The 23,021-nt window shown below is 58.1% G+C and overlaps 1 protein-coding gene across 1 annotated transcript in view; it reads left to right on the top strand.

The window, feature by feature from the left end:
- The window catches only part of FBLN1 (fibulin 1), a 41,646-nt gene extending 35,520 nt beyond the window's left edge, over positions 1-6,126 (top strand). The window contains exons 16-17 of the mRNA XM_004589424.4: positions 54-185; positions 5,787-6,126. Of these exons, the coding sequence (XP_004589481.2) occupies positions 54-185; positions 5,787-5,926 (272 nt within the window). The 3' untranslated portion in view covers positions 5,927-6,126. The remainder of the gene's footprint in view (positions 1-53; positions 186-5,786) is intronic.
- The last annotated feature ends 16,895 nt before the right edge of the window (positions 6,127-23,021 follow it).

Genomic DNA, 23,021 nt, shown 5'->3' with positions numbered 1-23,021 from the left:
TAGGTCCCCATGGCCCCTCTGCCCTCCCCCAACACTGTGCCCTCTTACCACAGAAATCGTCTTCCTGCGGGCCATCACACCGCTCTACCCCGCCAACCAGGCCGACATAATCTTCGACATCACCGAAGGGAATCTGCGGGACTCCTTTGACATCATCAAGCGCTACATGGACGGCATGACTGTGGGTGAGTGTCCCCGCCACCTCCCCTGTGCTCCTCCCTGGGGCCAGCCTGCCCCTCACTGTGCCCCCCTCCCCTGTGCTCCTCCCTGGGGCCAGCCTGCCCCTCACGGTGCCCCTCTCCCTTGGGCTCCAAGCCTGGCCAGCTCCCCGGGGGACCCCTTTGTGCCCAGAGCCCGGTTTTGAGCCTGGCCAGCTCCGGGGGGGGGCGACTTTGGGCCCCAGGGGACCACTTTGGGCCCCAGAGCTCCAGGAGGGACCTTGAGGAATCTCAGCCCCTCTGTCATTTGCTGGATGGTGGCCTCCCTGTGTCCTGCCCTGGGCTCCAGAGTGGCCAGGTCTAGGCGGCGGTGCAGCCTCCAGGTGGCACTGTTGGCTCTCGGAAGCCAGTCTGCCGCCAGGGCCCAACGGTTGTTCACTGGCTGCTGCGGCTGGGGAATCGTTACCCGCCAGTTGCCAAAGCGCCATTTATAGCCGCTTTACAAGCTCTTAAATGGGTGTGCGTGTTGTAAACATCACTTAGTCACGGGGGACTCCACACCCCCGGCCTCCTCCTCCACTAGCTGGCAACAGGAATAATGAGTTAATTACAATTAATGGCGCACTCACCCTCGCGGGGACCCCAACGGGGAGGACACACTTACCCTTGCTGCGGTGCTCGACTTTGGTCTTGCCCACTGTAAAATGCAAGTTTCGATGAAGAGATCCTTTGTGATCTCCTGTGTGGGCGAGGGCAGATGGGACGAGGGGGCAGGGGTCCAGAAGTTGTCCGGCCTCAATAGGTGGGCATGAGGTTAGCGCCTGACCCTGCTCCACAGAAGCCCACCGTGGGCCTGCCCTGGGCCCCGGCTAGGGGTGACCCCCAGGACTGAGAGCTCCTGGAGTCTGGAATCCTGGACCCTAACTCATTTGCTCGTTCACAGCTTCAGGTCTGAGCCCTTCCTGGGCCCTGCTTTCTTTTGGGATGGGCCTGCAGGTTGAGAGATGGCAGCCCCCAAGAACTACGTTCCATCAGGACATGACAAGTCAGGGGAGGGCAGGTGCCATCGTGAACAGGCAGGGCTGGCTCAAGCTCGGCTCTCTGCTGCATTTGCACCTTCAGCTCCCAGCGGGGTGAGGGTGTGCTGGCTCCCCCACCAGGGCCTCGGGGCGCAGAGGGCCACAGAGCAAACCCCAGGTATGAGAGGGTCCCCATGGACATGGTCCCCTACAGCAACTTCCCCAGGAATGGAAACTGCGAGGACCACATGGGATGCCGTGATCCTTGGAACTCTGGGCTGGAATCTATGGATAGGGCGCTCAGGAATTCATCCTGCCTGGATCCCAGCCTCCCTGCCAGGCCTGGCCCTTCCCCTGGCCGGGCTGTCCCAGCTGCTGGGGCACCTGATGAGCGCATGGTGCCCACGTCATCTCCCAGGTATAAGACGGGAACCATGCTTGTCCTGGTGCCCTTGGCCCCGCAGCCGCTGCCTGCTGTCCCTCACTCTGCTGGGGATCACTCCCTGGACTCCCCACCCTGGCAGCCACTCTGGCACGTGGCTCTGGGCCTGGAACGGTTTGCCCTGTGCTGGGTTCACTTCCTAAAAACAGGAGGTTGCCCCGCTGCCCAGGGCACTCAGCGCCTCTCACGTCCCTCCCCACCCATCCTCCCACTCCCTAGTGCACCTGCCAGGGCTGGGATGTGATGCCTCCCAGGGCAGATGAGAGACGGGAGTGACCAACCGAAGGCTGCAGAACCAGGGCTGCAGAACCAGGGATGGCTCCCGGCTAGTTTTTAGCCGCGTAGTTCTTCCTGCAGGAGATGTTTTAGGTGCCAGGTCCTTCCTGTCAGAGGATGGGAGCCAGTGTCTGCAGGACGCTAACAGCAAGGGATGTATGCTGAGCACCTACCCCAGGCAGGCTGTGCCCTGGATGGACATCCAGGTCAGGAAGGTGTCCTCGGAGGGGCAGGGCTGAGCTGGTCCTCAAGGCTGTGAGGCAACCAGTTAGGGAGCCTGTGACATGCCAGGGGCTGGTGATGGGTCACCCAGTGGAGGGAGCAGGGCCGGGGAGGCTGGTGCGGGGCTGGCCTGGAGCCAGCTCCCCCTAGACACCGGGCTGCCCCAGGCTGGCGCCGGCCGTGCCCAGTGGGGTGATGCAAGGCCCCCACCGCGGGCCTCAGGGATTGAGCCCTGGGAGAGTAGAGAAAAGGGAGGGGAAGAGTCGGCAAGGGCAGGCCTCCCTCTAATGTGGCTTTAAAGACTGGTTCTTAGTGGGGATCAGCGAGAGTCTGCGCAGGGGCCGGGCTGTCTCCGCAAATCCCTCCGCATTCCTCTCGCGCTCCGGAGCGCCCGGCCCCACCGCTGGAGCCTGCCCTGTGCGCTCCGAGCGCATTCTTAGCCCCGCTGGCTGCAGCGGCCACTCCGACAAGGGCTCTTCCACGTAGTAACTCCTGAGCGATGACTGATGGCAGGCGGGGAGGGGGCACTGGTCGTATGTTACCGGCCTGCGGACGTACAGATGCCCGCCCCGCCCCTGGCGCCCCCAGGCTCCGTGCGCTGCCAGGGAGTAGCTGGGATCTGAGCCTCCGGCCCCCTCCGCCCTGCCTGCTCACCGCTGCTTTTTAACTCTCTTCTTTCATCTGTTTATGATGAGGCTCAGCCCTGCCAGGCCTTCTGTTCAAACCTCCCCAAGGCTAAGATGAGGCAGGGGAAGGTGTTTGGGGGGATGGGCTGGGGATGTGGCCTGTGGGTCCCCGCAGGGCAGATGTCGTGTCTCTTTTTTAAATGTGTGAGGCTGCTGTGACGGCGCAGTCACGGAGGGCTGCTTGGAAGAGGTAGCACATGTGCTGGGTCTCTGTAGCCTCATCGCAATGAGCAAGATGAGATGCTGCTGGCTGCGGGCAGCGTGGGAACGGGCAGGGAGCTGCCAGGGCACTGCGCTGTGCTGTCAGGGGGTGTGCAGGGCTGGGGCAGGAAGGTAGGCAAAGGGGGTGGCAGGGCCAGACCTGCTGCTCCCGCCAGAGCTACTGGGTCCTGCTGCTTCCTTTAGCCCACTTGGCCACACGCACTAAGTGACCCTGTCCCCACTGAGCAGATGAGAAGGCGGAGGCCGAGAGAGCAAACTTGGGGAGGGGACCAGCTCCTGGGGGTCCCATTCTCACAGCCCTGCCAGCAGCAGCTGGGACTTGGTGACACCCACAAGGAGCCAACAGAGGCCTGCCCCTGGCTGTGGGATCTCCACCCTGCTCTGGCCCTTTCTGCTCAAAGATCCCCATACTGCTCCTGGGGTCCAGAGTGAGCGTCGAATGCTGCATGCAAGCCAGCACCCACTCTGGCGCGTCACCTGCCAGGCCCCGTGCACCTGCTCACTCAGGCAGCTAGGCCAGAGGCCACCAGGGACCTCCTCCCTTCTGCCAGGCCTCCAGGAGCCTCACCAAGCTGGGCTGGTTCCCCATGTGTTGTCCAGCCATACAGCACCAAGTGGGTGAGTTTAGGGAGGAGGGGCAGGGCCCGCCCTGGCTGGAAACAGGCTTTATTTCCACCTGCCCCTCTGGAAGGACACTCAGGCCGCTACCCCTTCCTGTGGCTGCTGGGCCAGTCCTTGTGTCTGAATCCGTGTGGGTGCGAGCGTGGGGTGCGGCTGGGCTGGGATGTGTGTGCCCATGCACATGACTTCTCATGTGGTTCCTGCCCCCTGCCCGTTGGCCTGAACAGCCCTGGAATGCCAAGCGGGGCCTTGTGTCTCCGCCCCTAGGGGCCCTAGGGCAGGACGCAGAGGCGGGACCTCTAGGTAGTCTGGAGCCACCTGATGCTGCCAGTGCACCCTCAGTACTGTGTGGTGACCATATCATGAGATTGCTGCCCTGCCCCCACAGGAGCAGCTCACCAGTGGGCCAGGGTACTGCCTCTGTAAACTGGAGCTGTGGCTTGTGAGCATAGCCCCAAACCTACTCTCTATATCCCAGGACATCCCAGGTAGCCACAGGCCCCCAAAGGTCACATTCCCCACACTCCTGCAGTTCACACTTTACACAGTCCCCACAGTTCACACTCCACAGTCTCCCACAGTTCACACTCCCACAGTCTTTCATAGTTCATACTCACAGCCCACAGTTCACACTCCTCACACACCCACAGTTCACACTCCCACAGTGTATAGTTCACACTCCAGTCTCCCACAGTTCACACTTCCCACAGTCTTTCATAGTTCATACTCACAGCCCATAGTTCATACTCACACTCCTCACACACCCCCAGTTCACACTTCCTCACAGGCCCACAGCTCACACCCCCCACAGTCCTATAGTTCACACTCCACAGTCTCCCACAATTCACACTCCCACACCCCTACTGTTCACATAGTCTCCCACAGTTCACACTCCCCACTGGGTTTGTACTGAAGCACCTACAGGATCCACTGAACTTGACCCCCACACTCCCAGGTGCAGAGGGGTCAAAGGGACATGAGGGAGGCCTCAGGGGACCATGGGTGTGCAGCTGGATTTGGCACTGTGAGCTCTCTCGACCCCAGCCAGCAGACCCAGTCCAGGGAGGGGCAGGTGCAGGAGTCCCCATTCCGGCCATCAGGGCCCTTGGGCAGCCCTGGGCTGGTGACAAGCCTGCATCCTGCCATGGTATGGGATAAGACAAAGCTGCCGTGACCCCGCCAGAGAGCAGGCGAGTGGAGAAAGAAAGCTGACAGCCCGTGGAGCCTGTTTGCTTAGCGCATGGTCTGGAATTCCACCCCCATGCGGGCATTTTGCTTTTTGAAAGCCCAGAGAGCATGTCACGCCCACACCCGCCCTGACCCGGAAGTAGCAGCCACTGGTGCAGAAAGGAAGGCCTTCCCTACCCATCCGTTGTTGCCGAGCCTTTGCCATGTGCCGGACACCAGGGCCTCACACCTATATCCCCAGCATATTTCCTAGGTCTGTGACTATGCTATGGCTAGACACAGCAGAGGCCACTCCTTGTGTGTCAGTGGCAAGTTGGAAGTTTTGTGCTGGCTTGAGAAGCACACCTCCTCCAGGAAGCCAGTCCTGACCCCCAGGCTCCTCCTCTTCCTCTCTCACGCCTGTTGGGCAACACACTGACCCAGGCCAGCTCAGGGCACTTTGCTGCTTTCAGTCCTGGCAGCTTCTCTGGGGCAACCGGGTGGTGTGCAGAAAGCCTGGGGTGCGAGTGGAGGGAGTGTGTCCCATGGGGATTGCCAGGGGTGGGAGGGGGCTCCAGGACAGACATCCCAGGAAAGAATGGCCACCTGCTTCGTTCCTCCCCCGGCCCAGAGCTGGGCACAGTGGGTAAGAGGGAGAAGACCCATCCGCTCCATGCCAGGCCTTTTTGGCGGCTCTTTCTGTCCTGTCAGGTAGCTGATGACGATAGAACAGGAGTCCCAGACTCCTTGGGGGTTAGAGGCTGGCACTGGCCCCAGATCCCACGCTCACAGCCTTGACCCTGTCTGAGAGAGGCTGTGTGCAAAAGGAGTAACTATCGTTGGTCTTTAGAGACGGCAGCAGTGACCATGCGGAGGGGCAGCCTCTCTGGCTCCCGTGAGACCCCGAGGCGCCCGAGGCCCCTCCTAGCCCCAGGACCCCAGGTAGCCTGCAGCACACCTTCTCTCTCTCCAGGTGTCGTGCGCCAAGTGCGCCCCATTGTGGGCCCGTTTCACGCCGTCCTGAAGCTGGAGATGAACTACGTGGTCGGGGGTGTGGTCTCCCACCGAAACGTCGTCAACGTCCACATCTTTGTTTCTGAGTACTGGTTCTGAGGGGCTTCTGTGGTGCAGCCAAGGCTGTGCCTCCAGGCCAACTCATTGCCACCACCAAGTCTGTTCTGTACCTCCAAGGACTGTCTTAATGTTATGTATGGGTTTGTAGTGTTAGGCCACTGCATATTAAGCTGAGCCAGATGACTAAGCCCATCTGATGTATTTTGATGTTAAAATAAATAATAAGTTCAGTTGCTCAACTGTTTGAAAGCCTTGTTTTTGTTTTGTTTGTTTGTTTTGTCTGCCTGGATCAAGAACACAAAGGCAAAGCATCCAGGGAACTGTGATGAGAAAGGATCAGTTTGTCTCCTGCTTGTTTGAAGTTCACCCTTTCTGGTTCTGGTCTGATTGTGTAAGCTCTCAGGATGCTGTGCTACGTACAAGCATGGAAATGGATCACCAATTCTTCCAGAAACAGAATGGCAAAATATTCCCCCCTCGCGAGGGGGCACTTGGAGGATAAACCCCTTGGTGAGGACACAGTCCATCAGGGTCGTATGCAGCCTGGGGACAAGTCTGCCAGAACCAGGCAGTTCTGAGCCAGGCGCAGGCCAGCAGGTTGGGCAGAACCAGGCAGTTCTGAGCCAGGCGCAGGCCAGCAGGTTGGGCAGAACCAGGCAGTTCTGAGCCAGGCGCAGGCCAGCAGTTGGGCAGCCTCCTGGCCGGGGCTGGGTGGACCGGGAGTGGGTGCTTCTGGGTAAGGGCTTGTCCCTTGCACACACTTTGGGCCGCTGCACCTATGTGGGAGATGAGAACGTTCCTGGCCATTGTGGCCATTTGGGGAGTGAATCAGCGGATAGAAGCTCAATCTCTGTGTCCCTTCTCTTTTTAACTCTGCCTTTCCAATAAAAACAAGTAAATCTTTTTAAAAAAGGAACACAGCCACCGACAGGGCCGTGCTACTCACTGCTGAAGTATGAGCAGGTGCAGCCGCATGCCCGGAGGGGTGTACAGACAAACGTGGCGTGGCCGACGCCTGCCGTGGATGTTTCTCCGCCCCACTGAGGGCGGACAGTGCACGCATGGACCCGGAGGACAGCATGCCGCCAACAGACAAGCCCTGCCTGGTTCTGCTTCCAAGAGGAAAAACAAAGAAGGGCTGCTGAGACCACGTGACAAATGCTTAACTCCTAGTACTGGATCAGCATTGCTAATAATATAATTCACATGACTAATAATACTAATATGGTTAACACTACTAATTAACACTCCTAATGTTATGATTAATGCTACCAGTAGTCCTAACTGGTAAAGTGATTTCCATTACTAAAGTTATTAATGAATGTGATAATTAGGGTCTGGCACTGTGGCACAGCAGGCTAATCCTCCGCCCTGTGGTGCCATCATCCTGCAATCCCGTGATTGTCAGTTCATGTTCCAGTTGCTCAATTTTTTTTAGTAAAAAAAAGTCTTGAAATGGAAAAAAAAAAGCCCAGACACACAGAAGACTTACTCCATGAGCTTCTCAAGTCTTCAGTCTCCAAGATGAAGACTTCCAGCAAGTATCAGCACCACGGTGATGTCCCTAAGAGGGATATGGGTCAATCATATGAGGACGACGCATCCTGCTACAGCAAGGCCCGGCGCTGTTGCCATGGCGATCTCCTGGAATTCTTTTGTCAGCTTTGGCGCATCTTTTTTTTTAATTTATTCATTTTTTCCTGGAAAGGCAGATTTAACAGAGAGAAGAAGAGACAAAGATCTTCCTTCTGGTTTACTCACTGAATGACCATGTGACTGGAGCTGAGTCAAACTGAAGCCAGGAGCCAGGAACTTCTTCCGGGTCTCCTACATGGGCGTAGGGTCCCAAGGACTTGGGCCATCCTTGACTGCCTTCCCAGGCCACCAGCAGGGAGCTGGATGGGAAGTGGAGCAGTCAGGACACAAGCCAGCACACATGTGGGATCCCAGTGCTTGGAGGTGGAAGGTTACCTAGCTGAGCCACCATGCCAGCTCCAGATTTGGCACAGCTTTTACCAGCTGGATTGAGTCCTTTGCCAACTGCCAACTTGGTTCAACCAACTGCATGGCTGCTGCATGACTGCCAGACATACAACCTTCATGATGCCAAGGGCATGTAGCCTGCTCCGCTTCCCATCCGGCTCCCTGCCTGTGGCCTGGGAAAGCAGTCGAGGACGGCCCAAAGCCTTGGCACCCTGCACCTGCGTGGGAGACCCGAAGCAGCTCCTGGTTTTGGACTAGCTCAGCTCAGGCTGTTGTGGCCATTTGGAGGGTGAACCAGCAGGTAGAAGATCTGTCTCTCCTTTTCTCTGTAAACATCTACCTTTCAAATACAAACAAATCTTTTAAAAATACTGTTATTAACATTGATATTATTACTAATACTGTGATCAGTATTACTAATAAAGCTAACTTAACACTACTAATATTGCTAACCTTGTGATTAGCATCGCTAATAACACTAACTTCAAAAAACGATTTATTTAATTATTTTGAAAGTTATGTGTAGAGAGATTCCGTCTATTTGCTGGCTTACCCTCTAGGTGGCCATGCTGGCCAGAGCTGAGGCCGGCCTGAAGCCAGGAGCCAGGAGTCTCTCTCACAGGTGGCAGGGGCCCAAAAACTTGAGCCCTCCTCCACTGCTCTCCCAGGCCATAAGCAGGGAGCTGGATGGGAAGTGGAGCAGTTGGGACTCACACCAGCGCCCATGTGGGATGCCAGCATCACAGGTGGTATCTTAACCTGCTGTACAAAGTTCTGTCCCCAGTAATCCTGACGTCATGACTACCACTCCTAATGTTATTAACTGGCATTACCAGTGTCCATCCGCAGGGCAGGGCCCTCTCCCTGCCATCTCGCCCAATGTCACGCACAGACTAGTGTCCTGGACGTGGTTGAGGAGGTAGCAAAAACCACAGCACCTCCAGGACATCAAACCACCCCGTGGCCTGGTGGCCCATGCCACCTGGGCCCGCCTGGGGATCCCTGGCGTGGGCAGCGGAGCTGAGGAGGTTCCCTGAGGCTCCTTGATCACCCCGGAGTCCAGATGTCCTGGATGTTGGCGGCCATTGCTCTTGGAAGTTCTTGCTGAGATGCAGCCCACATCTACCCCTACTCGGTTCCCTTCCTCTTCCCGTGAGGAGTGCAGAGTCTTGCCAGGAAAGAGTCCTCTTGGAAGCCCGGAGACCTCACAGTGCGAGACCCAGCCTCAGCCCTTGTGCCTGCCTGACGCCCAGTTCCCATCCAGGAATCCCTGCCCTCTTGCTGGCGCCCAGGCCACCACATTCCAGAGAAGCAGCCCCCGCAGGCCCTGGTCATGTCCATGCTGGTGTCACTGGGCAGATGCCTCCCCAGCGGCAGTTTGGGCTTGGGAAAGGAAGGACACATGCCAGGGACTTGTGGCGCCTGCCACCGCAGCTCCCACCTGGAGATGTTTTCCATCATGCCGAGTGGAAACACTTTTATCCTGTGGCCCATCGCCGCAATCTGATCGCCGCTCCTCACGAGCCAACCTGGATAATTGCATAATTAATTGCAGGGCAGGTAATTCATCCGGAGAAGGTGGTTATGGGGAGTGGGGAGCTGACACCCACTCCCCTGGGGGACTGCCAGGTTCTGGCGTGGTGAGCCTGCCAGCTGGCGCACCTGCCCCCGTGGGGCCCTGGGCGCACACGGCTGGCCCAGCAGCAGCTGCACACAGATGCTTAGTGGCCTTAGCCACTGCCTGCTTGTTCTGCTGGCCATTGCTGGAGCAGAGGCTGTGGCAGGGTAGGGGCAAGGGTCTGGACTGAGCCATGGCCTGCCCCAGGGACTCTGGCCATGCCTTCTTTTGAGTTTGGGAAAGTTCTGGAAAGCCAGGGTTGGGCTTTCTCCCTGTACCCACCCTATGCCCACAGCTCAGCTGGTTCCCTGAGCCCCTGGCTTAGCTCCACAGCCCCACGCTGGGGAGCCCTGAGCTCCCAGGGAGCCAGGTCATGGCCCAGAACACCAGCCTTGTTTATTTTAGTCCTGCAGCCACTGCCGCCACCACCTGCAGATTTCCCAGGTTCCCCTCTCTCCTGCTGCCCTGCCAGGGTCTAGGCAGGTGCAGCTGCTGGGGCAGGGGGAGCAGAGGCGTTGGCCTGGCAGCCAGGGGCAGGGCAACAGCTACCACACGTCCTGCAGCTGTCTCCTCCACCTTCTGGCCTTCTGTCTTCCACATGACAAATGCACAGTGTCTGTCTGTGCACGGCCCCTGGCTGTCTGTCCAAAAGCCAGCACCCCTACCCCATATGGGGCTGGAGCCCTGATTTGGGGCAAGAAAGGGGGAAGCAGGGGTCACAGGTAGGGAAGGGAGTGTCCATGTGACCCAGCACAAGGACTGGAAACCAGGCCGAGGCAGATGAGTCCTGGAGGCTGCTGGAGGGTCTCAGAGCAAACGGCCACTGAGTGCCCCAAAGCCCAGCTCCAGCGCCCTGGATGAGAAGCCCAGGCAGGCGCCAGAGGCCGCCATGGTGGCGACATCAGCCCTGCACTGCCCCTGCCCCATGCACGTGTGGAGTCTGCCGTGGTCCCAGAACATTCCTGGAAGGGGAGAGCCCAGTCTGTACTTCCTCAAGATGTATTTATTCACCTGGAAGGCAGAGGGATGTAGAGAGGGATCGCCCACCTGCTGACTCCCACTCACCAGACGGCCACCCATGCGCCTCTCCCGAGCCCGTGGACCGTCCTCTGCTGCCCTCCCAGGTGCGTCAGGATGGAGCGGATCACAAGTGGAGCAGCCTGGACTAGAACTGGTGCCCACGTGGGATGCTTGTGGCGCAGGTGGCAGCCTCACTCACTATGCCACAGTGCCCGGTCTGTCTTACAGGCAGAGTCAGATCCAGTGTGGAACCCTTGCCTGGTGGGCTGGCTCCCTGCTGAGCATACGGCAGGCGCTTCCTGCTTGTTCTAGAAAACAAGGCATCCAGCTCACAGGCAAACAGGCCTCTCCTAAGTCTTCCTGCTAGGAACTCCAGAAATCCTTCCAGAAGCAACGCCCAGGACACTGGAGCACACTGACCCCCAGCCCAGATCACAGCAGAGCAAGCCTCTGGCCCCCGGGGACCACCCCCTGGCCTGTACTGAGGGGTCCTCTGGCCCCCGGGGACCACCCCCTGGCCTGTACTGAGGGGTCCTCTGGCCCCTGGGGACCACCCCGGGCCTGTACTGAGGGGTCCGTGGTCCTCAGGCACAGGAGAAGTCGCCTTCTGTGTGACTGGCCTGCCTGGGCATTCCAGGCCTGCACAGGGCCCACATACCAAGGCTGGGGTGAGGACAAAGGGGATGTCTTTCCTTTCCTTCTGTGCCCTAAAGTATGCTGGGGTCTCCTCACCTAGGGGCCCACGAGAGGCAGATGTATGGCTGTCCTGGCAGTGCCCATGTTTCTAGTGTGACACCAACGAGGCCGCCGGCACGCAGGACACACACAGCTTCAATGGGTCTTCAGCCAGGGCGAGGGCCTAGCTGGGTGCGTGAGCACCCTGGGGACTGGGCGCCCTGGGTGAGCACGAGACGGAAGCCCGCGGGTGTGGCAGAGCCTAACTGTGCCACATTCATTTCATAAGACAGGACACCCACACATCGTGGGGTGCGGACGGGGGAGTTTGCGTTTGATGGAGACGGAGCTTCCACTTGGAAAACTGAAGAAAGCTTTAGAAATGGATAGTGGGAGAACTGGTGCCGTATCTCAACAGGCTCGGAGCCCTTGCCTCATGCCGGAGGGCCTGGTTCTAGCTCGGCTCCCCATCCAGCACCCTGGGCGGCAGGAGGTGATGGCTCAGGTCCTTGACTTGCCACCACACATGATGGGAGACTCTAGTTGGGTCCCAGGCTCCTAGCTGCACCCATCCAGCCCTGTGGGCATCTGAGGAGTGAACTGGCAGAGGGAAGCAGTGTGCTTGAGTTCTCTCGTCCTCTGTCTAGAATTTTCCATCTATGTATCTAACATACAGAGGCTTGAAGGATTCTGCTTTGGTAGTGTCCTTGTCAACGTGGAAGCGTGGGGTTTGTGGGGTTGGGCGGCGTTCTTTCTCTGTTCTGTCTAGCAGCTAGTGTGAGGCGGGGTCATTGCTGGCCAATGACTTGGTGTGAGGCGGGGTCATTGCTGGCCAATGACTCTTGGACATCTCTGTTGCACCTTGGCTGAAGGGGACGTTCCAAGAACACAGTCGCTGCACAAGGTTGTCCTGTTTCTGGAGCACGTTCTCCTGTTACACGGACACGTCACCAGCGTCTCCAGCGTGTGGTTTCTTCACATTTGCGCTGTCGGCAGGAACAGATGCAGTGTTGGGGTTTGTTCCTCCCTCCCCGGATGCGTATGGATGGGACTGTCAGTTTTACCCACTGTGTAAAGCCCTGACTCAGCGTGCCCGGCTCCTCGGGGTCATCATTCTGGGACTCAGCATTTGCGCTCTCCTGCAGCCACTGCCTCGCCTGCTCTCTCTTGCTGTGTGAGTTCGCGCCTGAGCTCTCCTGAGCAGGCGCTCATCTCACTGGTTTCCAGTCTGACCCTTGCCTTGGGAGCTCACAGCTGGCTGCAAGTCTCAATCCATCTGCTTTCGAATTCACGGCCATTTCCATTGTGATGTCCTCTCTGACCCCTGGGTTGTTCCAAAGCGCATTGCTGCATTTCCAAACACTTGGTGGTTCTCCCATGGTCCCTATGTTAGTCAGCCTGGGTCTAATTACACTGTGGTCAAAGAACTCACTCCTGTGAGATGCCAGCCCTTTGAAATCTGCTGTGACTTGCTCTGAGGTCCCGCGGTGGGTGATTTGGGCCGATGTTCCCCAGTCCCACGGATCCTTCGCCTGCCCTTGGCACGTCAGGGTCGCTTTCTCTGGGACTTGTGATTGCTTTAATAAAAGATAATATAATGGGGCCTCTGTTCACTAGCTCCTTCCCTGTGCCCTGCATTCTTCCTGCAGCCCCCAGAAACTTGCTCTGGGGTCTGGGAGTGCACAGACCCCTAGCTGAGGTCTCCCGAGTGGACCACTCACTCCCCCTGCTCCGCCCAGATAAATTTTTTGAGTTTTGCTTGGCCACACGTCTGTTTTGCCTTTATTTCTGAAGAATGTCTCCCTCCAAAGTTTGTTTTGTTTCCCCTCTCAGTTCTTTTTTTTTTTTTTCAAAGATTTATTCATTTTATTACAAAGTCAGATATAGAGAGAGGAGAGGAAGATCTTCCGTCCGATGATTCACTCCCCAAATGACTGCAATGGACGGAGCGCGCCAGTCTGAAGCCGGGAACCAGGAACCTCCTCCAGGTTTCCCATGCAGGTGCAGGGTCCTGAGGCTTTTTTGTGCTCGACTGCTTTCCCAGGACGCAAGCAGGGAGCTGGATGGGAAGTGGAGCTGCCGGGATTAGAACCGGCGCCCATATGAGATCCTGGGGCGTTCAAGGCGAGGACTTTAGCCACTAGGCCATGCCGCCGGGCCCCTCCCCACTCAGTTCTTCAATGACTGCTCCCCTATCCTGCGCCCTGGAAGTGTGAACCATGTATGTCATCCTGAGCAGGTCCTGCTTGGGGCTGTGCTTCCGACAGGTGCGCAGTCCAGCTCTGGCTGTGTGGGGACGTCGTCACAGACACAACCTCTCCTTCCCACTCCCCTGCCCCAAGCCAGGCTCCTTGATGTCAGGTTCCGGGGGGCCCTAAAGGTACTGCATCCCGCAGTTCTGAGCCAGCAACAGCCGGAACAGCCACTGAGCACAATCCCAGGCTGCTCCTGGTTCGGGGTCCCAGTGGGGTGAGGATCAGCAGTGAGGGCAGCAGCTGCCCTTTGAGGAAGCCCACCCCGGCCTGGACACCACCCTGGCGTGGCTTACAGCCTCTCGGCGCACATGGAGCTCTAGGGCTCCCAACTCCACCTGGCACATCGGGCACCCAGGCACTCTTCTCATCACGCTTGCTGCATCCAGATCAGAATTCTAAGGCTTTGGGGAGCAGGGCTGAATTTCTTATGTGAAGCTGCCCCTGCTGCCTGGAGCCTGAGATATTCGTGTGTGGACCGTGAATACCCATGTGCGTGCTATGCAGGAAACTATGACACAGTTAACTTAGCCACTAATGAACAGTAGGAGATTAGCAACAGCGAAAACAAAGCGCAACAATGACCAGAACGGGTCGCAACGACAGCCCTGTAATTCTGTCTCCCCCACGCAGTGCTATGGCGTAGATCTTGGTCAGCTCAACATTTCATTGATTTGTTTGTTTCCTTCTTAAATGGAGAATTTTTACCTTGTCACTTACAAGAGGCACTTGGCAGATTCTTGCTGGCTTGTCCAAATTGTCAACGTCACTGCTCTTGTACTTCTTCAGAGGACGACAGAAGAGATCTTCCATCTGCTGGTTCACTTCTGAGAGGCCACAGTGGCCAGACCTGAGCCAGGCCACAGCCAGGAGCTTCACTGGGTCTGCCAGTGGGTGCAGGGTCCCAAACCCTTGGGCCGTCTTCCGCTGCCCTTTCTGCTGCATTAGCAGGAAGCTAGATTGGAAGTGGGGCAGCCAGGACTCCAACTGATGCCATATGGGATGCCAGAGTCACAGGCATCGGCTTTGGCCACTGTGCCACAATGCCTGCTTCTGTCCTTGCGCGCTGAGGTCATTTTTCTAAGGGTCCCCTGAGCAGTGTCATCAGCTGACTACGGTGTGACTAACAGGCTGTCTGGAACGATGTGCAATTGGAAATGTATGTACTGCTTATTTCTGGAACCTTCCATTTACTGTTTTTTGGAGCATGGTTAACCAAGGGTAACTGACACGGTGATGACTGAAACCTCTGTCACTTATGTGGACAGACTAACAGTATCGAGCCTCCCCTGACCCCACTATTTCAAGTACCTGGTTTCCTGCTAGCTTCTAGAACATTCCAGATTCTTTGTGTCCTTCAATATTCTTTTCCCTTAGTCCTTTCCCTCTTCACCTGGCCAACAACCCCTGCGGCAGGACCTGGTTCAAATGCTCCTTTGAAAGGTGTCTGCTTCCCAGGGCCGGCATTGTGGCAGAGTCAACGCCAGCGGCAATACTGCCATCCCATGTCAGCGTTGATTCAAGTCCCAGCCGCTCCACCTCTGATCCAGCTTCCTGCTGGAAAAGCAGAAGATGGCCCAAGTGCTTGGGCCAAACGGAGTTCCACGTTCCTGGCTCCAGCCCGGCCCAGCCCGGCCATTACAGCCATTTGGAGAGTGAACCAGAGGATGAAAGGGCCCCCTTTTGTTAATCCTGCCTTTCAAATAAATAAACCTTTTCAATAAATACATGAGGCTGTCCGCTGTCTGCTTCCTCCTCGCAGTGTGCCCTGTGGTCTACTCTCTTACCTTTTCTGCCTCCCATGCTGTCATGAAAACACAGCGAGGGTTGCCATCTGTGTACTGGGCGTGGTGTCCTCACAGGCCTGGCTCATCTGCTGTATTTCCGGCCCCTCTCCCGGCCAGCTGGCCACTGTCCTGTTAGCGTCTGTCTGTGCCCACGGCCCTCTCCTCTTCCCCTGTGCCCCCTTCCTATTGCCCCCTACTCTTCCGTCTGGATCCCGGTGGGAAAAGCCAGACTTTTTGGGCCCACACAGGTGAGACCAGCAAGACTGAACCGGTCCAGTTGCGGCGGGGCAGCCTGTGGCCCGTGTGATAGCGGGCTTGCTGACTCATCCTTGGCAAAGGTGACCAGGCTCCAGGGTGGAACCTGTGGTTGAGGCATGCCCAGGGGCAGGGGCGGAGGGCGTGGTTGGACACTTTCTGTGCCCACATGTTTTCTAGAAGCTTCCAGCAGAGCCCCTGCTGGCACGCATTGCCGCACTGCGTCCAGACCTGAGTTCCCAACGGGTGTCTCCCCTTCAGAGCGAGAATCCCACTCCCTGTGCTGTGCGTCCCCTGAGGCCCCCATATGAGCCCTGTGAGTCCTGGGTGAAGCCGGCCTGGGGAACCCCTAGGCCCTCCCAACAGTCAGGGGAGAAACAAAATGGCTAAACAACCTTTCCTTACCAGAAGATTCTAGAGCCTTCCTGGCACTCCCGGTTGCCAGCAGGGTAAAATCATGACCAAGGTTTTCCACGTGCATTTCACCACGAGGCAGCTGCCTCGGAAGCTTGGCTTGCCCTGGCCGCATTGCAGCCCGGAATTCCTTTCCCGGAGCTGTAGGAAGCAAACCAAGTCCCAAACCTCTAACGAGGTGGATGGGACAAGCCATGCAGGAAGCCAGGCAGCCTGTGACCCACGGAATGGTGGACGGCTCCAGCCTCGGCCAGCGCTAGCCTTGACCCACGTGAGTGGGTCTGAGGTTCCAGCCGACTTCGGGGCACACACGTGTGGTGCTGTGGCAGCTGCTGCAAGCTACCTCACCAGACTTGGAACAGACCCAGCTACCTCGCCAGGCCTAAGCCGGGAGCCCAGCGCCACATAGGGGTCTCCCACGTGGGCGGCAGGGACCCAACTATCTGAGCTGCCACTCGTGGCCTCTAGGGGCTGCAAGAAGAAGTGGAGAGACAGACACTGGGTGTCTCAAGCCAGCATATTCGTCACCGGTCCCAAAACCCCACACCCTGAAGCAGCTCTTTTGGGGAGATGGGAGGAGCGCCCCCAAAGTAGTTCTGAGCACGTCACCCCCAGGGTTGGAAGCAGATGCTGGGGTGAGGCTGCCGGGTTGTGTATCGTGTGGGTGGGGATGAGTCACTTGGGCCTCCCGGGCTGTGTCCTAGGGGGTCAAGTGGAAAGACTGATACCTGCTGTGGCCAGTCTGAATCAGAGGCCTTGTGGGACGGTCAGGCATGGCAGGGTGGCTGGTGCCGGGCGCAGTCCCCCAAAACTGCAATCTCTGGAGACCCTCGTGGCTGAGCGTGGATGAGGCTCAGCTCCATAAGTCCTGCTGAGAGCCTCCTGGATTCTGGGTGAGAAGTGAGAAAGCCAGATGTTGGAGGCGGCTGGGGTCGGTGAGTGGCTTGATGGAGACCCCAGAACTGATTCATAGTTGACGGGGGCGGGGGAAGGAGCGGAGGTGGGGACACTCAGTCCTCTCTCCCTCCCCTCCCTCCATGCCCTTCCTTCCCTCCCCCCTGCCTTGCATAACTCTCCCCCGCAAGTGTTCCTGGGCCACACCGTGACACACAGGCCCAGCCACAGGCCGCCCCTCAGGGTGTGCAGGGTCCTCAAATGTTTCTTTAGCTGGCAATGTCGTTGTTGCCATCACCACACCTAAGACTCCTGCTCCCCAAGGGGCTTAAAGAGGGCTGCAGACCAACAGTGCAGGAGCTCACGTGCAGGGAAACACGGGCACACGATGCGGATGTGAGTCCCCAGGCTGGACAGCAGGGACACTGCTGAGCCCCTAGCTGTGCCACGCTGAAGGCTGAGGGACCCTCTGGGGGGGTTACACAGGCACAGGGAGGCGGCCAAGCGGAGCGGGACTCCGGCCAGGAGAAGGCCACCCACAGCCTGGAGAGACAGAACCAGCAGGGGAACCTGCCGGCCAATTCCGGGGGGGAGGGGATTGATAGGGTTCAAGAGCCCGGAGACCCAGGGCCCAGGCATACCAGCTTCTCCCTGACAGCCAGGGAGTGCAACCTGGCCCTCAGTTGCCATGGCAGCACAGCCCTCATCCAGCAGAGGACTCCAGAGCCGCGTGCAAGGGAAGTGGCTGTGACTGGGGGTGTTCTCGGGAGACTTCTGTGCGGAAGTCTCCAGGCCCTGCAGCCCTAGGGGAGCCCACACCCCGGCTGGAACTTTGGTGGTGGTCAGAGGGACCCCTGGCCCCTTTCAGGCCTGTGGCTATCTGGAGGGAGCAGGGTCGACCATAGCAACCGGACGGCTCTGAGAGAGGCTTATTGGAGGTGATGCCCACGTGGTTGGACATGGCAGGGCGGCTCTGAACATGAGGCCCAGCAGCTGCCAGGCCTTGGTCCCCACAGCCCCAGCACAGATTTCCCCCAAAGATGAACCTCCTGTATCTTTTTAAAGAGATGTATTTACTTATTTGTTTGAAAGGCAGAGTGATAGAGAGAAGTGTAAAAAGAGATCGTCCATCTCTGGTTTACTCCCCAAGCAAACATTCAGGACTGGACCAGGCTGAAGCCAGGAGCCAGGAGGTCCACCCAGGTCTCCCACATGAGTGACAGGTGCCAAAGCTGCGGCTTCCCGGGCCCAGCATTAGCAAGCTCGGTTAGAAGTGAAGCAGCTGGGACTTGAACCGGTGCTTCCGTATGGGATGTAGCATTCTGAGCGGCAGCTCAGCTAGCTGTGCCACTATGCCTGCCCTAAACCTCTTGTGTTGTAATGACCTGGAGTTGCTACCCACTGCCACCCAGCGGCTCCTGACTCAGATACCTCCCCCAGGCCCTGCAATGCTGCCCCTGGTACTCCCCACAAAGCGTGAGATATCCGGGCACCCCTGGGCAGGAGGAAAGTCTGTCACCGACTGCAAGGTCAAAAGGACTCCCTGTGGGAACGTGGCCCCTCGGGATAAGCCGTCAGCCACAATGCCAGCAGCACTCTGACGTGGCCCCTCGGGATAAGCCGTCAGCCACAATGCCAGCAGCACTCTGACGTGGCCCCTCGGGATAAGCCGTCAGCCACAATGCCAGCAGCACTCTGACGTGGCCCCTCGGGATAAGCCGTCAGCCACAATGCCAGCAGCACTCTGACGTGGCCCCTCGGGATAAGCCGTCAGCCACAATGCCAGCAGCACTCTGATCTAGCTCCCCTGGACAAGATGGCTCAGGGACCCCTCCCTCCCTTCTATCCTGTCTTTCCAATAAGTAAATGCCTCTGAATTTTAAAAAACGGTATCCCTGAAACTATAGAGAATTGCTAGAATGTTCGAGAACTTCCAAAACAACACCCACAAAAATCCCCAAAGCAGAACTCCTAGGCTGGAAAACAGTCCAACAGGTCTGGAGTGAGAAACACAGCGAGACATACAGGGATACATGCGCACAGCTTCTTCAGAAAGTTCCAGGAGGAACTGCGTGGATGTCAAAAGTGCTGGCACCAAAAAGGGTCCATTTTCCACTAGCGTTGGGAGTACCCTGCTATTGCTTAAAGAAAAAAGGCAGCAGATGAGCACAGCAGGGGTACAGAAGGAAGGCCGGGCCATGGAAGCCGCAGGAGCCCAGTCTGCTGGCATGGCCGGCCAGCTGGCCCTTAGGGACAGTTCCTGGTGAGTCTGGGGCTGACCAGGCGGCAACAGCTCACAGACTCCACCCTCTTCTCCGCAGGACAAGGGGCAAGATGGTCTTCTTTGCCTGTGACCTGCCTCTCCTATCCCCTGGAGTAGGTGGGCCTTGTGCTGTGGGTGCCTTGGGCGGGTGGGCACTGTCTGTTTTCCTGACTGATGGCTAGCCCAGGGTGAACCCCCCCGCCCCCTCCCCGCCCCGGTCAGCACGGCAGGAATGCACTTCCACCATTGTTTGGCCTAAGAAGATAACGGGGTGGTCCGGGCAGACCCTGGAATCAGAGACGGCATCAGGGCCTCGGAGCCAGGAAGGAGCCAAGGAGCCAGCTAATCGCCCTGGGAGCTGCTGGGACACCGCGGACCGCCAGCAGGGCCCGGTGGAGGCTGCCGGGCAGGGCTGGACCCTGCAGATAACCCCCAAGGGCAAGAGGGCTCTGGGAGACTGGTGGCTGCCTGTTCCTGACCTCGAGTCCCTGAGCTTAAAAAGATCGTCTTGGATCCCTGTGGAATCACGTGCCCCCAGGTTGTTTGTGTGTGGGCACAGTGAGGTGGGCGTGGGCTGGGTGACTGCAGATATGGTTATCGACTCCATGCAGTGGAGCCTTGGGACGCACCAAGACTTGGGCCAGCCCTGCCTCGTCCAGGACCCTCGTCCAGGACCCTTTTGGAGCTCCGAATTCTAAGCCAGAAGTCATGTCCAGTCACAGAAGCGAGGTGAGGCTCAGAGGTGAGGTCCCTGAGGGACCTCACAGGCTTGCGCCCCTCACAGGCCTGAGTCCTGCCACCACCAGCACACTGGGACTGCTGGCAGGGACACACCCACAGGGAGTGGTGCCAGCTCATTGCAACTGGCGGGCATCTCTGAGCCACGTGCTCTCGGAGCACGGAGAGGCTGCGTCCTGGGGCTGTGGCTGTGAGCCTACAGAGACACCGCAGGCTCACAGCCACTCACTCCTCGTTGGGCTTCCGGAAACATGTCTGCTGGGGCTGACATGATGCCTCAATTGGCTAATCCTCTGCCTGCAAGTGCCAGCTACCCATATGGGTGCCAGTTCAAGTCCTGGCTGCTCCACCTCCAGCCCGGCCCCCCTTCTAATGCTCCTGGGAAAGCAGTGGAGGATGGCCCAAGTGCCTGGGCCCCTGCGCCCATGTGGGAGACCCTGGAGAAACTTCACCCCTGGTCTTAGCAGCCATCTGCAGAGTGAACTAGCAAATGGCAAATTGTTCGCCTTTTCTCGTGTCGCGGTGACTTTCAATTCAATCAATCGATCTTGTAAAAGAAGAATACTCTGCTCAGGGGTGAGTCTGAACTGGACCCAGCCCCTCCCGTCTACTGAGGTCTGGCCGGCTGGCTGGCTCACCAGATTTTGTCCCAAGGCAGGTTTGATTTGCTGCCGTTGGAGCTACTGTGGCTAAATGGGCTTTTCAACTTGGCCAATCCAAAGCTTTCCATGCTTGTCCATCACTGCTCGGCACCTGCGGCTCCCGCGAGCAGGAAGTCGTGAGGTGCTCGAAGTCAAGCGAGAGGCTCAATCAGCATTTGTGTTTGTCCTTGCAACGTCAGGGTCATGGCCACGTCCAGTGCATGTGCGCACACGGGAGCAGGGGAACGGCACACAGGGGTGAAGGCGGTGCTGTTGGGTCAGCACTGGAGGCATTGTTGTTTAGGAAGGCGGCGGGCTTGGGGGTTGGTCCAGCAGGTATTTCAGATGTCAGATCTTGATGGTGATGGAAGGAAAGGTCCCCTTAGAAGATATTCATCCATCATCTGCCATGGGCAAACACGAGGAGACGCGGGAGACGGTGTGGGCCTTCCCCAAAGGGCTCTTCAGTGCTCGGAGACAGGAGGCTAGGGCCGATGTCAAGGTTACCAAGGAAACGCACTGGGTCCACGAGGAGCAAAGCAAACAGGCAGAGGAGACTCAAGTCAATCATTAATTCATTAATATTATTGCTGATAATAACAGCAGGAAGACGCACATATGCCTCCTTCAGCCAAGTTCTTGAAAGTTTTCTTTCATCACCAAGCAAACACTTGGGGACCACTTGGGAGCTTTCTCGGTCCCCACACTCTAGAGATGAAGTGGGCTCACTCCGGGACGCGCGGGATCAAAGGCGCCAGGAGCCGGATGGGAGAAGTGCGTCGCATTCTGCTGCTCTCCCTTCTGCTGCCCGGGGCTGCGGGTTTTGTAGAGGCTGGGAAACCCATGAAAGAGAAGTGCAGATGGAGCACAGCTCTGAGTCCGGGCGAGCCCACCTCACCTGACCCCGGGCTGGGTCTGCCTTGTCCCGTGTTGGTGAGCTGCCCAGAACTGCACCTGCCTTGCTGGGGGACGGGCCAGGCCTCAGGCTCCCTGGGGCCCTCCTCCCTTCAGCAGGACAGCCAGAGCCCCGACTGTGGCTCTGTGGGCACCACCAACATCCCACTGGTGAGAGAGGCAGGGCCGGATGCACCACAGGGAGCATTGGGCCGCTTCCCAGCACCTGCTCCAGGTCCTGGCACCCTGCTGAGGCCTGCAGGGAGCCCCTTCACTTTGGCCAAGCAGGCCTAAATGGTGGCTCCAAAAATGCCCTCCCGGGGGCAAGGTGGGGTGCAGAGCCAGACATGGGGTCTGCTTGCCCTCAGCACCAAAGGCACACTGTTGGGAGCTGCCGGCCTGGAGGCCTCGCCTGCTCGACGTACCGGTAGAGGCCACATCCATCAGCTGCCCACTGGGCACCAAGGTGCACTTGCTCACGGACACAGACGCGTCCTCACGCCCATAACTCTTTCAGAACCTCAAATCCCCAGTTCTGACCAGGTCCTGGGGGCAGGTTGGGCCCCTTCCCCCAGGGCCCACAAGAGCTCTGTCTGAATCCTGGCTGTGGCTCCTAAGGATGCAGAGCCGGGAGGCAGTGGGGATGGCCTGAGTGCTCGGGTCCCTCCCTCCCACGTGGGAGACCTGGAAGAGGCTCCTGGCTCCTGGCTCTGGATCAGCTTAGCTCTGGTTGTTGTGGCCACTTGGGGGGTGAACCAGAGGATGGAAGATTCTCTCTCTCTCAAACTCTTTCCAATAAAAATGAAAATCAATTTTTGAAAAAATAACTTAAACAAGCGAAATCCCACGGCTTCTTTCTGGCCCGGGAAGGGTGCTCTGAACCCAAAAGGGCGAGGAGGGAGTGAGTCTACCTTAAGCTTGGACCTCTCCCCTGGGGGAAGCACATTTCCCACCTGGGACTGGCTGGGCTCTGACTCTCCTGCCCGCACACCCTGCGTTTTCAGAAGCCCGAGCAGGTGGCTGTGTGACTCTGGACTGGGGGAGCGAGGCAGCGCCACAGGGCTGCCAGGCAGCGGGGGCCACCGGCTGCAGCTGTTCCCCTCCGCGCTGACAACTCCGGATTCCTCCCACAGGGACTTGGGCCTCGGCCGACATGATGAGGCTCGTTTTCTATCAGAAGGCTGAATTCTAACTGACAAATTGGACAGGTTCCCTCCGGCGAGGGTTCGCAGGCGCTGTCACTCGCCCTACGCGCTGATTTATAACATCTCCCTCCTTGCCAGACACTCCTGCTCCCGGGCATGACGACTGCTCAGAAATGGGGGGACTGCTTGGGACCCCAGCCTGCAGACATGCGTGCTCCGCCACAGCAGCAGGCTGCCCAGTCTTCCCCACCCTCCACTCCATTTCTGGAAGCTTGAGTGGGACTCCACGCTGTTACCCCTATGGAGTCCACATTCAATTTAGAAGTTTCTGTTCTAGAAGCTGAATGGAGGCACAGCAGGTGAAGCCAGTGGCCACAACCCTGGCAGACCACGGCAGAGCTCTGGTTCAAGTCCCGGCCGGTCCAAGGGCCCGGGCCTCTATACCCGTGCCGGAGACCCAGGTGGAGTTCCAGGCTCCTCGGCATCGGCCAGGCTATTGATGCAATTCAGGAGGTGAATCAATGGATGGCAGATCTTTTATTCTCTCCTGCTGGG

This window comes from Ochotona princeps, chromosome 15, assembly GCF_030435755.1.
Source record: "Ochotona princeps isolate mOchPri1 chromosome 15, mOchPri1.hap1, whole genome shotgun sequence".
Classification (NCBI taxonomy): Eukaryota; Metazoa; Chordata; class Mammalia; order Lagomorpha; family Ochotonidae; genus Ochotona; species Ochotona princeps.
This window is presented reverse-complemented; position numbering and strand designations above follow the sequence as displayed.